At 29.2% G+C, this 16,861-nt stretch overlaps 1 protein-coding gene across 1 annotated transcript in view; it reads right to left on the bottom strand.

Moving 5' to 3' along the window:
• Positions 1 to 16,861, bottom strand: part of LOC111614778 (phosphatidylinositol phosphatase PTPRQ-like) — a 30,109-nt gene that overhangs the window by 11,632 nt on the left and 1,616 nt on the right. The window contains exons 2-14 of the mRNA XM_023356143.1: positions 14,468 to 14,543; positions 13,114 to 13,180; positions 12,905 to 13,044; positions 11,567 to 11,628; positions 8,739 to 8,900; positions 7,460 to 7,567; positions 6,500 to 6,757; positions 4,606 to 4,737; positions 3,940 to 4,092; positions 3,723 to 3,860; positions 2,172 to 2,305; positions 1,254 to 1,452; positions 472 to 542 (exon numbers count right to left, since the gene is read on the bottom strand). Of these exons, the coding sequence (XP_023211911.1) occupies positions 472 to 542; positions 1,254 to 1,452; positions 2,172 to 2,305; positions 3,723 to 3,860; positions 3,940 to 4,092; positions 4,606 to 4,737; positions 6,500 to 6,757; positions 7,460 to 7,567; positions 8,739 to 8,900; positions 11,567 to 11,628; positions 12,905 to 13,044; positions 13,114 to 13,180; positions 14,468 to 14,543 (1,700 nt within the window). The remainder of the gene's footprint in view (positions 1 to 471; positions 543 to 1,253; positions 1,453 to 2,171; positions 2,306 to 3,722; positions 3,861 to 3,939; positions 4,093 to 4,605; positions 4,738 to 6,499; positions 6,758 to 7,459; positions 7,568 to 8,738; positions 8,901 to 11,566; positions 11,629 to 12,904; positions 13,045 to 13,113; positions 13,181 to 14,467; positions 14,544 to 16,861) is intronic.

Genomic DNA, 16,861 nt, shown 5'->3' with positions numbered 1-16,861 from the left:
GCCATCACCGTATCACTCTAATCATTTCCATATCTATTTGGGATTTATTTGCATACCGAGTTTCGCAGCGATACAACAACTCCTCGGTGCACTAAGTTTTATGGCAATGAGTAGATAATAAACATCGCCATTTTAAAAAATACTGAAGCCTACAACAAAACGAACAGGACTAAATATGTTTAAACACGCGAAGACGTTAAACGACAATATATAGGTGAGAAGTTCTAGCGCTTCTTCCTCGACCACCATTACAAAACTAGCGACACCAGCCTATCTACGACCATCAGGGAAATCTAATAAAGAAGCTCCAATTGTTAATACTATAGAGCAGATTTTACAGGTTCTACAGATTTTTCAAATGCAGATGTCTTCCATTTTACCACACTTTCCTCTACTATTAATCAATATTGTACAACATAATTATATAACAGACAATAGATTTTAATATAAGTATAAAAATTAAAAATTTACTTTCCAATTCACGACGATTTTTGTCGAGGATGTCGTATTTATCGAAATGTCTTTTGGTGGTTCTTCCGGAACTAAAATGGAAAATATTATTAAAACAATTAAACATTAATGCAAACAAATAAATAATTCGAGTTTAATTCGGAGTTTATTAGAATAATCAGCCCTTATTTTAATGATCTTACCTAAACAAAAAATTATTTTGAAAATTTTTATTTAATTTTTAAATATGAAAAAACTTATTTAATAGTTTTATATTTCATTCATTTTTAAATGTAAATTAATAATATACTAGTTTAAAATGCAATATATATACTATATGAGAATGATTTCATAAAGAAACTTTATGAAATCATTCTTGATCATTAACACATATCTACTACAATGATATTGTAATAAACATCAATACAATATTTTTAATTATATGTAAATGTGTATAGAATATATCGATGTTCTATTAAATGATAATAATCCACGCTTTATGAACGCTATGCTGTTGTGTCAGGTATAAATTTCTACCGTATTATGTAATATATGAAATGCTATATTTAAATAAGTATTTTTGTTGAATATTTTGATGTGTTATTACGCAATTCAAAGTTGATCCTATCCGTTGTTTTTGCAAGAATTTTCTTGTAGAAAATAACGAATAAGACACAGAAATAAGTACAGAAAATAAGCACAGAAATAAAAGTTTATTTCATTAAAAATAAAAGGTGATATCTGATAATAATTCTAATAAGATTAAGCTTTGTATAATTACGAATTTGATTATAAATACTTACTTCCACAGAGTGTTGATGCTTTCAAAATAGGTGCATCGTTCATTTGCGCGTGTCCACTTATGTCTTTAATGATAATTCTTATGATATAAGTTTTATCGGACTGAAGATTTGTCAAACTTACGATATAACTGTTATTAGAACTACTGTTTGCCTTTATTTCTTCGCCGTCCTCCCACTCAGAATTCTCCAAACCATTTTTCTATAATAAAATAAAACGCTTTGTATATTAGCTTTCAATACTGCAAATACACATTTTCTGTAGAAAGAGGGAAAGTTTGGTTTGGTTTAATGAGCTATTGCAGCGCAATGTAATGTGCTTCTGAAATATTTATAAGATTTACATGTTTAGTATGCTAGAATTCTTAACGTAGTATGATTATTTATTTAATTAAATTCAAAATTATTTATGTTATTTTAGTGTTTATTATAGATTAGACTTTTATTCAGAATGTAATGCAATTATACAAAAGCAATAAAAAACGAAAGTATTATTTTAATTATTTTATTAATACAATATAAATAAAAACTGCTTTGTAAATAAAAATCTTATTATTACTGTATATTTGTATGATCAATAATGAATAGCTGAATTAAATATATATGAATTTTTATGTGTTTTATAAATTATAGAATAAATGTAATTAATTAACGTTTTGATTAAAATAAAAATAATTAATTTTCTAAATAAAATATTAGCATATGCATTTTTAAATTCCAGAAATATTAATTGGTTCATTTAATTTATTTTATAATACTAACATTAATGAGAAAGTTTTCTTGTTTTTCTGATATTTAGTGTGCAATATACTTTCCAATTGATATAAATAAAAATCGCGTTCAGAAAGCTTTTTTAATTAATTTGATTTGATAAATAATTTAATTCATAAAATTAAATTATTAAATGAATAATATACATACTTTATATTGAACTGTATAATAATTCGGAGTTCCTGTTCCTTTATCTTTATCTTGTTCCCATTCCTGAAACGTCAATTCAATGCTATTTGATGTTACTGCTTTTACAGTTGGAGTATTTTTGAATACGGGATAACCTTTAATAATAAATTTATGAAAAAATACGACATTTAATTTTATTAGAAAACAAAATTCAAAACGTCAGTAAACATAAAATATTAATTAACACTTGATTAAGTATTTATTAATGCCGAAATAGAAAATAAAGTGTAGAAAGAATTTAATAAGTAGTTGAACTTAACATAGTAAATAATATAAAAAACGTTTCCTAAAATAATAGACCGTTCTACATCAGTATTGTAAATAAACTCATTAATTTCAACTTAAAAATACTTCAAATCTATATTAAAATAGAGCTGATATACAGGATTACCACAATAAGCCGACAAAACGAAATAGGTGGATGAAAGGACTCAATACAAGAATTTTAGTCATATGAACTGGGCCCACCTTACGAAATACAAGCTTCTATATATTTGGGTAGTGGTTGTTATTCTGAGATGCAGGAATATCATGCATTGAGAAGCCAGACATTATTAATTTTTTGTAAGAGCACCTTCGAATGAGCCATACTTCCACTTTATTTCAGAGAGTACTAACGTAAGAGGTCTAGGTTAGATTGTTAGTAAAGTTAAGTTAAACAAGTTCCAGTACTCATAAACTTATATGATTCATATTCTCTAAATAAAACTTTATTCTGTGTGTTACGTACGAGAAGTGCTAGTTTTATATTTACCAGTTAAGCATTTTTAAAGGTTGGTAACAAAGGTAAACCTGTTAGTCCTTAATATTTACTGACTTATCCAAAGCTGCAAAGGAAAAGAATTGTAGCAGTCAGCAAACCACTATAAGATGGCACTAACAATTCGGAATAGATTTTTATTTGTATGGAAATTTGACAAAGCATCACAAGTATGCCAGAAAAGTATCATCCAGGAAGGTTTAAAAGGGAAACTGGCTCCTATTCAAGTGTTAAAACTATCGTGGAATGCTGTTAATTCACACTGACTATCTTTCTACCAGTATTTGACATGCAATTAAACGTGGGTTATCAATCAATAAAGAAATAACAACTAACAAACATTATTGTGATTTTTACTTTTTTCTACATTTTTAAAACTGCTAAACCACGAAACAAGGCGCAAGACAACTGAACAAAGACTGTAGGCTTTCCTACAGTATAATTTTGATATTCACGACAGAGAACATTTAGGTAAGCAAAGAAACTTTAGGAGCCGACCATCTATTCATGAGATCAAAATTGCTTGTAAGACATATCATCACATTGACGAGTCCTAATATTAGTGTTACTTAAGAACTTTTAATTTATATTAAGCATATTTTATGTAAAAGCGCTTATTTTAAGAAAGAAATAAGAATAGTAAAACAAAGTTAATTCCATCCTGATACATTTGTCAGTACAAAATTATTACACACACGAAAGTAATACTGCATTTTCGATATATATATCTATATTCAATACGTCTTACTCACTTAACACACAAGGAGTTCCATGCCATCCTTCTTCACACCCGTCTGCACACTTGCCGGTTTTCGCTTCGCATTCGTTTGAATTTTTGCAATTAGAACATTTCTGAGTACATCCTGCACCATAGAATCCCGTAGCACACGCTGAAAGATAATATTTTCAAGCATCAGACAATATAATTTTGTAACTTTAAATAGCAATTTGAAATTTTGAAAACTTTACATTCATTGCAAAAGACAGAAGTGAAACCGCTGATGCAAGAACATCCATATGGATCTGGTAAGCAGAAGAGGATTTCTGCACAGTTAATTCCCTCGTTCTGGTCATTAAAGCATTGTTGGCTACAATCTTTTCCGAAGAATCCAGGCTCACAGGCTATCAAAAATAAAATTATTTCTTTTAATTTACGTGTAATATTTTTAAGACAAAATATTAACATAACATAAATAATACGAATTTTTTTGAAAATATATTCAATGCTTAATAATAAATTAATTAATCAGATGTTTTGCAAGTATATTGAGAAATTTATAATTAGACTTGGTAAAGTTAGTAAAATAAGTAGTATTTTCAAAAACCGAACGCACTCTAATTGTGTAGCAATCAAACATGATTTCTCTCGATTCATAACATCTAATTAGCTTCTTTACTTGTTGCTTTAATATATCACATTTAGTAATTCATCATTATATGTATTTTATATAATTTAACTCACAGCGGAGATAATCGTCCTTGCGAATGTAATATATTAAGTGTAATGATCACAATTTGTTGTTTACATAAATACTGCCTTATTTAACTTTCAGGTATGTACTAATAATATTTATACTAATAATATACATATAAATTTGTAACATTATAAAACATAAAGAAGAAAGCATATTTTACCATTTTCACAAAGAGTTCCATTGAATCCTGGTGGACAGATGCAGTCGCCAGTCAAATCGTGACATACTCCTCCATTTAGACAATTGGGACATTGGTGTTCACAAAGAGGACCATAAATTCCATCTTTACAAACTGAAATTTATTAGTTTCGAATATTGTCTTAATGATTCATAGAAAATAGTTCATAACAAGATGATAAAATAATAAATTGATATAGGCCTACAGTAAAACCTGTATAAACCAGAGTTATTTTTTCGTTTTGTCAAGTTTTTTATTTAGTATTTCTTCTTCTTTTTTTATGCTTAAACTACATCAGATAAATGTTATTCCGCAATTAAGTTCATTATTTATAGTAAAATTACTTTTACATTTCTGGTTTCACCCAAATTAATCCATTGTCATTCCAACTAGATATGAGAGTATTCGAATGCAATTGTAAACTTTTTGATTGCTAAAAGGCCCAAACTACGGCTGCCGGACCAAACCCGGCCTGCAAACATATTTGACTTATAAATGATAAAAAGAAGCGTACATTTTACATTTATGGAATACTAGCTTATTACACCCGGTTTGACCCAGGTTTATAAAGTACCTAACGCTGTAATTGTTACACCCGATTTATTAAGTCACAGTCGAAAAATTGGGAATTTATGGCTCCTATGACATGCAGCGTACCGTAACTTGGGTAAATTTTGTTTTTGTGGAGTACTTCTAAAACAGAAAGTTTGAAACGGATACCATAATTTTTCATATTTGCAATCCGTTTAAAATATTTGGAAGATTCTTCGGTGAACTTTCAATTTGGCATTTTGGTTCGAATATTCTTAAAAAATTGGAGTTTGTATTTTAAAATAAACTAAAATTTTATAGTAGCTGTAGTATAAAATTAGTTGAGATAAAATTATTACAGTTTCTATTATAATGCCAAATTATGCCGTTTTAGTTGTTCTTGCTACTGCACGTTGCAGTTAATGATATAAATTGTGCTGATAATTTCTAAAACTTTCATACTAATACAAAGAAGCTCTTGTTAGATTTTTACTAATATAGTAACTGCTTTTTGTCGATGGCCGAATGGTCGACAAAAAGCATCAAGACGGTTAAGATATCAAACTACCTCTCTATGGGAGATCCTAGCTCGAATTCGGTCGAACAATTCCGGGTATTTTTCAAGAACGATCTTTCCTAATTAGGGGTCCTCAACTCTTATAACCTAGTAGCGGCAGACTGTAACATGATTTTGAGCTTGGCAACATCAAGATCACCAGACCACTTTACTAGTGTCAAATATTAATATTCAAAAACTTAGATGAACGAAGGTGGTAAAATAAACGAACTGAAAACTATTTGTATAATTAATTGCATTTGAATAAATAAGTATTTTCATTTAAATATAGATAATACTTGGCAATTTCAACCAACTGCACTTTTACGTATACAATTTCTAACTGAACTGGTCAATTGTAGCATCGGTTCTTATGGCATTTGTCAAAACTGCCCTGTGGCCTGTCCGCAGCTATCATTTAGTCATCTCAGTACGGGTCTGACCGAACCTACTATGGGTATGATTAAAAAAGGCCTTATCCACCAGTGACTGAATGGATAAAAACCACTGAACGCTGTAGTTTGTCGTAAATTCGTGATTCCCCAAAAAGAAGATCATAAGTTTTCTGGGTTTTATTGACGTGTCTAAAACGTAAATAGTGATCAGTTTTTTCATAGAAAGTCCTTTGTCTCTCTAGAGACATCTCTTCTTGGTAGATTACTCGTGTACTGCCTTGCCGTATTCCATCAATACAAACCAAAAACCAACATTTTCGTTGTTCACAAGACGAAAAAAATGACAAAATGAAAAAATAAATGGTTATACTGTATTAAGAATCTTTAAACTTACCTCGAACTATTAGTCTTGTAATTCCCCGATTTTCGAAATTGTAATTACCAAGACTGTAAAGACCTCCATCTCCAATTTGCAAGGAATTGAATTTTAAATACAAATCGGCCTTATCGCTACCAAAAAATCTATTCAAATATCCAGTAAACTCCTTTTCGTTCTTTCTCCAATTTCTAGAACGTGTGCTTGAATTCATTTTTATTTCAATTTTATCTTTGATGCTCTTTGTTATCGTAAACGAAGTTGGCAGAAATTCAGCTACAAACGCAATTATTTTGACAAATAAATTTAAGAAAACAAACAAACAAATAAATATATCGAAGGTCGTTCAAAAAGTAATACCCGTTTTAAAATCAAAAAGTAACCAATAAAGATATGTGAAAAAATTTGGATACCATAGGTTACTTTTCAACGTAATGCACGAGAAAAAGATCCACTTCTTGTCGACTTCATGTCCCAAGAAGACATGATAAATACTGATGTATGTCTAGTTACATTGAAGCTTAATACAGAATCGCAGAAGAGGCTTATTGTCTTATAGTGTCAACTCCTTACATTATAATGCGCGACCTCGTGTCGTCGAGAAAGCAAAATAACTCGAAAGTTTTAAATGAAAAATTTTAGATCATCCATCCTATAGCCCGGACTCGTTCTATACAGCCATTTATCTTCTCGCAAAACTAAAAAATATTTTCGAAGGAAAAGACTTTGTGAGTAAGGAATAGTTTCAGGAAGCAGTCACTATGCATTTCTGAATGCCCTGGCGGCGATGTACTGTACATTGCAATACAAAAATCTGCACGTGGATATTCAAGGTGATTACGTGGAAAAGTAGCTTATGGTATGTAAATGTAAAATATAGAAGTGTTTTCGTAAATCTTTATCAATTCGTTTTAATTCTAAAACGGATACTACCCTCCGAACTACCCTCGCATGTTATAATAACGATGAAGTACTCACGATATTTTCTCATCGAGTGCGAAAGTACACCCGAAAGCATACTTCGTTCAGGTTTACACCAAAAGCCACCCGTTTCAGTCCAGGAATGATTATAAGATATATACGATCCTAAAATTATAAATCATTTTTATATATTAACTTTATATACTGTATATATAAAGTTAATTAGAATAAAGAGAATTTTCTTTTGTTGTAGAAAAAATGTTTTTATATCAATTTCAAATATTAAAAATTTATGTAAAACTACAAATGATAAAAAAAACGTATATACGATGTTGAGAATACAAAAGAAATTTATAAAGAACAAGAGTAGAACAACTGTTGATAACTCCTTGTTCAATGTTGATTATTATGATAACCAGTTTCATTTTTTAAATATAACTTATATCAAATTTTATATTAAAATAATTTTATTATAATTATGATAAATACAGGACCGTATACAGTGGCTATCCGAAACTGATATCTGCTATATATAAATATGTAAACTTAATTTTCAAAGTCACCTCGTCTCTTCACTCAAACTTGACAATATTTTAATAACAGTCGACCCCCATATAACACTGTTGATTTTTCCGTTTTATATGAATTCTATGTTGTGCGAGTCACTTAGATTTTAGAAATACGTGTGCCGGGCTGTTAACGGCTCACGTATTTGTAAAATCTAAGTGACTCGTACAATATGGAATTCATATAAAACGGAAAAATCAACAGTGTTATAGGGGGTTGACTCTATAAGGATCTAAAATTGAGATGGAAGAATCGTCTTCTTCTTCGTCAATTGAAAATTTTATAGTTGAAAATGGCTTAAAGATTCTACGAAATATTGTAGTTTATGTTTTGAATTATCCCACGCTAACAAGGTATCATCCACATGTCTTAGATGCAAAATGGAAAACATAAGATTCGAAAGGTCTGTAAAGCACTAGAGCTGGTGGTCAACAGCAGTTATTATCTACAAACACGGGGTATACAAATAAGTATTTTTTTATCTACTAAAATTGTGGGAATGAGAACCTTGGGAGAAAAGGTGTTCAATACATTTTAAAAGATGTGCTGAACAATTTTTGAAAATGTTTAGCCTTAAATATACCAGTTTAGCGAAGAGATGATTTCAGTTTTTTTATAAAATAATTTAAAATTTATTATCGCATCTAGAAGAAAATAAGTTTTAATTTCTGTAATTGTTCACAAATACAAAGCAATAAATATGTTATAATAAGCAGTATAATTTCTAAAATAAAAACGTTTACTTGGAATTAAATTATTATTTTATTACCTCTGCGTTTTGCAGATTCTTCAAACTCTTTGCTGTCTCGGAATTTACTGAAATATATTTTCCTCCCGGAATCGTTTGAAGATATTCGGCATTCCAATGTATGTGTGTCACCATTATTCACGAAATAATTATGATGAAGTGAAATAATGTCTAATATTTCTTCTAAAAAACAAAAAAAGAAATTGTATTTTTAGTACGTTTTTAAACACCCACTAAATATTTTCTATTTAAAGAGTGTGTCAGAACATTTCATTTTCAACATTTATAAAATGTTTGGCCAAATTTTACAGACTTATAGAAAGAAAAAAAAAACCTGAATAAAAGTAGAAAGCCGTTTTTCCATTTGAAGCCACTAAGTAATGACTTCGTTTCCATTTACTGTGTAATGTATCAGTAATTTCGTTTACTAATCACTCACAATTAAAATTTTATGTGTGATTATTTTTCATAAAAACATTCCAACAACGAGTTGCGTAGCTATAACGGTTGTTATAAGATTTTATTTAAAAAATAACTTTTGCATTATTAATCTTAATAAATAAAATTGTGTGTGGCGCCATCTGTTATATTTTATTACAAAAATTTTTTATATTATTAATTATTATATAATAACAAAAATAAAATCTTAATTTCGACAGTGATGAGTTTTATAAAAAACAAAAAATGTAAAGGTTAATAATGAGTAAAATCTATATTAAGTCTAACCCCACTTGAGATATGGCAAGTGACTACCTTGTACGTCTTCGTCCCCCCTCGACCTTTAAATACCAAAATTTAATAGCATTAATGCTACTTATACACAAGCTTACATGACAAAGTTCGTTTCTAAATATTTATCCCATCCTGACATATTAAACGATAATAGATGCTAACATACAGACAAATAAACACATACATGAATACATATCCACGGAATTTCTTCCCGTTTATTTTTCTGACATTTCTGAGTTCAAGGGGCCTTATAACGTCGAGATTTGAAAAAACTATTGAGGTTCAACTTTGACAGGATTCCAATTCAATCTGTTGTCATATATAGACGTATCTATACATAACAACCGGCAAAGGGAATAATGTCCATGATTCATAAGGTTAAAGTATATCATTCCGCAACTCATGTCTATGTCGACTTAGTAATAATGCTATTTGCTGCATATACTGTGTTGCATTTTCTGAAACAACAGTTTTAATGAAATTGGAAAATACAGTATCGGGTTACTAATAGAGATTTAAATATTTTATTGTTAGATGAAATCAAAAATCCTGTATATAAACTGCTTTAATATTTAATATTTATTATAAAATGTTTACAGTATGCATCATTAAAGCGGTTTTAATTAATCCTGTTTAAATTACATTAAAATATGGTTCTCAGATCTTATCTTGCATAAAACATTTGTGCAAACTAGTGCAGAATCATTTTATATAACTTATAAAGCGTTTGAAAGACTTTTCATTTATGCCTATTAACATCTCGGTTTACCTCGATGTAATATGTTAATAGTTGTGCCAAATTTGTCAAACTTATTGTGCCAAAAACATTAAATTATGCAAGGTTTATTAATAGCAGACAGAAATTAGTTAACAAAAACCTAAAAGTAAATTTACTTGAGTAAATAGATTATGAATATAAAGAACAATAAACACGCACAAAGAAATTTCAGGTTCAATAAGTTGAAGATGACTTTATTCAAATACAGAGCGAAAAAAATTGTATATTTTCTTATTAAAACGAATTATCTAAATATTATTTTAAATATTTTTTCGATAAATAAATGATATATAAAAATCGATTAATTCCACTTACATCGCAAAAATACCATATTTTGAGACATCGAGGGTCAAACTTTTATGTATCACAGAACATGAAATATTGATTTTTGAGATTTCATATTTTCTGATTATAAGCTCGATGTCCCTTTTCGAATGCACCATTTTATCTTCCTGTAGGAATTCTGCTTCTACTCAAGCATTTTATTTTGATAAATCAATCACTCAGTGTGCTAAATACAGCTTATTATACAGGTAAACATCATTTTTGTTATCGTTATCATTATCATCATTATTTGTTAGCGTTAATATGTACAGTACAGTCTGTTGCGCATTTTGTAAGACATCTGCAGCAATAAGATAGAATTAGAAGATTTGTTTTTTGAAACCGTGTCCTGTTTTATAATTGTGGCATAGTAAACACTAGTATTGTGTTTTATTCTTTATTCGACTCAACTAATAAAGGAATTTGATGGAAAACTTGCCATGTGTCTTTGGAATAAAACACAATACTATTGTTTACTACGCCACAATAGAATTAGTCCTAATTAAGTAAAATCAACTAAAGTATTAGGAAAAGTTTTTGTTTATAAGTTAAGATAAAATGTTTCCAAAAAAGAAACTAAGTAAGGGAAAAAAACAAGATTCATTTCTATCATAAAAATGGAAAATCAGTTATCAATCAAAGTGATAACAAGCTTGACTGATAGAGCAGAGTATTGTTGCCTGATTTTAAAAAAAACAAGCAAATTCTGATACAGTATTACAAAACAAGACAGTCTTCTTCAGCCATAGCTGTCAGTCTACAGTTTCCTCTGACACGGAGAATATTGTCAAATGCCAAAAAATTGGCCAATTCCTGTCTGGCAATAGAGCACAAGCAAAAGCAAGTCGCATTAAAACTGTCGATGACGTGTTTTTCATATTCACTGGGAGCCGTTACAAGGAGCAAGTTTGGGAGCCGTACAAAATTTTGTAAATTATGTATATATTTGTAATAATTAAAATATTTATTGAATAATTTATACATAAGTTTATTTTTAATTAAAATATTCATTTACCTGTTATCCTTGAACTTTTAAAAACATAGCAACCATTTGAAGGAGTATAAAGACCTCCATAACTAGAATAAATATGATTTATTAATGTTATTATAATCGAAACACTTATTTTTTAAAAATATTTATCGAAATATTTAAACTTTGAAAGTGCTTATTACAAATAAATGAGAAATAAAATATAAAGAAAAATGTGATTATTATCACGGGATTCATATTGAAGGTACCATCAGATTAAGCCAACTTCTAAATTAGGTGTCAGACTACCATTTTGGGGATCCAAAATCGAATTTAGTGGCAAAAAACCACTGTAATTTTTTATTTAAATCCCAGATATGTATGGCTCCGTCCTTCATCAGCCGGTTTTCTATCATGGGCTTAGCCAAAGCAATAATTGGTATAAAGAAAGATCTTCTTAGTGCTCAGAAGACAGAAACAATCAAAAAAATGAAAAAGAAAACTTAACAGGATTTAAGATTTTGGTTAACTTGTGATAATTATCAATAGGTTTGAATTTGTTGATAATTTTAAACTACGAAGTATTGAAACGAAGTAGATCTGCTAACATATTTATTGATAAAGGATAAGAAATTGCTTTAAAAATGTAATCATTTTACAAATCGCTAGCTTAAGAGGCTTTAAATTTACAGTACAAATTTGTTAATCCGGATCCTGGGAGACGAAATTGGTGCCGAATTATCGAAAATGCTGGCTTACTTAACATTTTGTATTTTCGTAAAATTCGATAACCATTCGACAATTTGTACTTTGTCGACATTGTTGTATATTTTGTATCAGTGCCGCTGGTGTAATATGTCTGACTAAACACAAACGAGGTGTTGTAACTTGTTCTCGAATTTTTTGGGGTTTCTGATATATTGAGCCATGTCTCTCACCATCGTCTGCCCCATTGTGAGCGTACACGAACCAATAATGGAATTGCTAAAACAGACCCTTTTGATGCCTAAAGGACGGGAAAGGTTTTTTTGAAAAAAAGCCCTATGCAGTCGAAAAAAGTAAAAAAATAAATAAAGATTAATCTGGATACTGAAATGAATTCACACGAAGAAAAATATTTCAGAAAAACCAGATATACAATTAATGCAGTAATATTTGAAAATAAAACTATAGTCCTGCCGTAGTATAGCCTACTAATGCGTAATTCTGTAAGTTATATTATTCAAAACAGATTTCATGTTTATGCAAAGTTATTGTTATTGTGCAAAAATATTACAGTAAATCTATTTTTTACTTCGTAATACAGGAGCAAACAACTTTTTTGCGTATTTTACATGCAATTATTTCTTAACAGACAAGTTTATAAAATAAATGAGAACTTACTCTGTTGTTTCAATATTCTGTCTTAGAGATCCAACGTATACTTTTACATCACCTAAATACTGAAATTCGACAGTGCGAAGTGAATTATTCCAAGACGAAATGCGTAAATCGTGAAGTGCCGATCTGCAGATTGGAGAATCCTTTAAATAAATGAAAAATAAATAAAAAAAATAGTAAATAATTCAAGGTAACAAAAACTACTAAATTACATAAGTATATGTTTCCGTTCCCCAGATTTGCTTTTCATCGTCTATACAGGAGCTTGTGCAACGTCCTCTAAAAATATATGGTATTTTATAATAAAATGTTAATATATATATTTTTTTTTTTTTATTTATTTACATTATTATTTAGTTACACACACTAATTGCTTCTTTATTATGCTGACTTCAAAGTATAAAATGATTATAAAGTCTAACTATAGCTATAACTCGACTTACAACGGACCTCCATTCTAATATTCCGATCGCAAGTTCATTTAATTTCAAGTTCAGTTCGCTTCTACTTTGAAGCTCCTCCAGAGTAAAAGCAAACGGAAGGGAAAAGGTGAGAGGTCGTGTAATTGCTACAAAAGTAGTGAGACATTTTTATGCTAAGACGGCTGTAAACAGTAATCAACATAGCCTGATCTTCTATTTAAATAGAGAGAATAGAATAGTAATCAACATCACTAATGACAAAAACAAAATGTATATTACGTTTAATAAACACATTTAATAAACGGATGAAGTGTATAATAGAAAATATGTAGTTATGCGTACAGTCATTAGCGATGCATTGGCAATATGGCAAGTGCCAAAGGCACGAAGCATGAAGGACGTTTATGCCTCACAAATATTTATGCACTGTGGATTAAACTACGAATACATTGCCAATGAATGCCAAAAACATTGTACGGTTGTGTTCTGACAGCATAGTTGATTTTGTTTTGTTTCAATCCCATGCACCTTGCGTTTGCCAATATGGCTACTGTAAACATTTCAGGAGACGAAGTCGTAATATCCGAGGAGTTTTAAGTCGAGGTATACGTGTATATGTTTTTCCAGTTTTAATTTACAGTAGAGCGTCGTTTATCCGAATCAATTGGGGACTGGGGTTGTTCGGATAACTTATGTTTCAGATAACCGATCATGTACGAAAAAATTTATTAACCTATCCCATGTTGAAATTTTTCTCCGTTGCGTGTCGCTTCGCGTTGAATTTTCGTCGATGTTAAGCCTAACGTAAACTTTTTAAAATAATAATCGTGGCTATTGTATCGTTAAAAATGACTTCTTTATGTTTTACAAACGAAATAAATATATTGAAAAATATAAAAACAAATAAAAATTATACTTTAGGCCGTCTGGAATTCTTTCGGATAACCGACGTTTCGGATAAACGACGCTCTACTGTATTTTCAATTATTTGTATGTCTGTGAATAATAGATTTATCATTAAAAATATATTTATTATCACTATGTTATAAATATAATTTTATTTGAAAAATAATTTCAATTTCTATAATCATTTTAAATTTAAATTAATAATATGAATCTTTAATATAATCTAAAATAATCCTACCTGCAGCCTATTTTTTTGCACCAATCCTTGAATGAATGAAGGTGTTTCTTACAATCAATATTCCCAACATCTATTTCTATTAAAAAAAAATAATAATAATAATTTGCAAATTTTATTACCTAAATTGTATGCTATTTGTTATAATGATACAGATTAATTTTATTAAATTTAATAATAAAATTTATCAAAATTTTATATTAAGCCAATTAATTTATTTTTTAATTTTCTCTCAAAAAGTTCAAAGTGTAAGCTCAAAATTGTTATATATCCAGGACGATATTCAGATAAGAAAATAAATTTTAATATTTTCATTTACTTACCATCTCAACTTGAAAATTATTATAGATTTAATGCATAATTCTAAGGACTTCTTACGGCTAATATGTAAACATCTAAATTTTACCGGAGCGATCCACATTACAAGTAGATTATATATTATCCTTAAAGCGTAAGTATAGTTTTAACTTAAGTTTTGGTGGTTTCAGATTGTAACTTTATCGTGTAATTAACAGCGCTAAATATACGATCAATTATGAGAAACATCCTCTTCGAAATGCATATTACAGGGGAAAAATATGTCTTAAATTATAACTCCTTTTAAGAGATTTGTGAATTTAATTAAATTGATTTTAATAATAAGAAAGCTTTGTAAATCAAAGTTTTGGTTTCTGAATTGGAAAGTAAAAATACTAATTAACTTTTTTCATTTTTACGAACAGAGCCTTAGGTTTCTGTTGATTGTTCAAGATTAAAAGAGAAGAGAGAGTCGCCAGATATGCTTATACTCCGTAATAATAACAAAATTTGCTTGAAATAGCCAAAAAACGTACAAAAATATTACATATATGTAAATAGCATGTGCCAAGTTTATGGAAAAAAAATTGAATAAGTACATGGATCGCAGTAAGGATTTAGAAGAGCCGCAGTTTGGCTACCGTGAGTATAATATTTATAATATATCGTGAGTAATTGTTTATTTGAATTTTAATTATCTTAAATACAAATAATTTATTTCAAAATATTACAAAATAAAATAATTTTGCGAGTAAACATAAAAAATTATTTATTTTACTTATTTGTAATAATTTTTATTTAGTTAATAAGCCTATTAAAGCCTGCAATTCTATCAGAAAACATGCATGCAGCCAGTCGAAAATCTGGCTGAGTGCTGCAAGTAAGCTTGCAGCTTTTAGCCAGGAAACGTTGCTCATCACTTTTCTAGATTATGTTACTTCACTTTTCGTATTTATCAATCCAATCCTACATCCGATTACGAAGTGGATTATCCAATTCTCGAATTAAAGTGAAAATACATACTACAAGTTCCTTCAATTTGTTTGAATGCGCCATGACGTGCTGCTGTTCGATTTGTCACGCTCAAACTACTCAAATGATTTCAAAATTTAGTAGATAATGAATTTTCGCGATAAAATATACTATACTAACTTCGAGAAAGAAGTATTGTTATAATTGGTAGCAAAATATAAAAATTTATTAGAAAATAAACAAATATAGGTGAAAATATATATATCGTTTTGTTATAAAATGTTAAAAACGAAAGCAAATAAAGATCGAACGGAAAAGAAAACAAAGAATTTATTTAAAACTGGAAATCCTGTAATGATGTAATCGTTTATGTAAATCACCTATATTAATCATAACGATTGCAATTGATTTTGGAAACATCAGAATAAAAAACAATCTATAAATAAAAAACAATAGCTTTCCATTATCTCCCTGAACCACAGACTTTTTCATTTTTTTAAAATAACGCATCCACTATTTATATAACGATAATCGTGGCCCACATCCTACAGCGGGGCCCCAGACCAGGAGCATTGGCGAGCCATCCACCCACTCGAACCGAGACCTTAGTGGTGTGAGGTTAGAGACCCAACCACTCGGCTCCAGCGGCCACTTTGGTAAATGACAAAAAAAAAATATTATTTTCATTCACAAATTAAGCACGCATTTACAAAAGCGTAAATTAGATTTATCAGAGACAATAGAGGAATTACACCGACAAATTTTACAATGACTAACACGACATTAAAAAACAAAAACACAAGAACTGAAAGAACGGCAGAAATTGAAAAACAAAGCACATCAGCGAGACAAAATACAAGAAAATATCGATTAAATTATTTCGCAGTAAATTTTCTGGCTAACTGCAATAATTGTAAACGGAAAAATTCTGATAAAAGTTTTTTCAGCTTTCCTCATGACTCAGAAAGGGAATTTTTATATTTTTATGATTGTTATATTAAGTTAATAATAGTAGTTTAGAATATTAATTAAACTATTTCAAGAATTAAATACTCCAATTAAATTGAACTCAATATTTCACAAGAAAATCAAAATAATTTAGATTTGCAATTCGATTCTAGAAGAAAT

Source organism: Centruroides sculpturatus, unplaced genomic scaffold (assembly GCF_000671375.1).
Source record: "Centruroides sculpturatus isolate CEXI.00-Female unplaced genomic scaffold, Cexi_2.0 scaffold2298, whole genome shotgun sequence".
Lineage (NCBI taxonomy): Eukaryota > Metazoa > Arthropoda > Arachnida > Scorpiones > Buthidae > Centruroides > Centruroides sculpturatus.
Note: the sequence above shows the minus strand (reverse complement) of the source record. Positions and strands in the feature narration are given on the sequence as shown.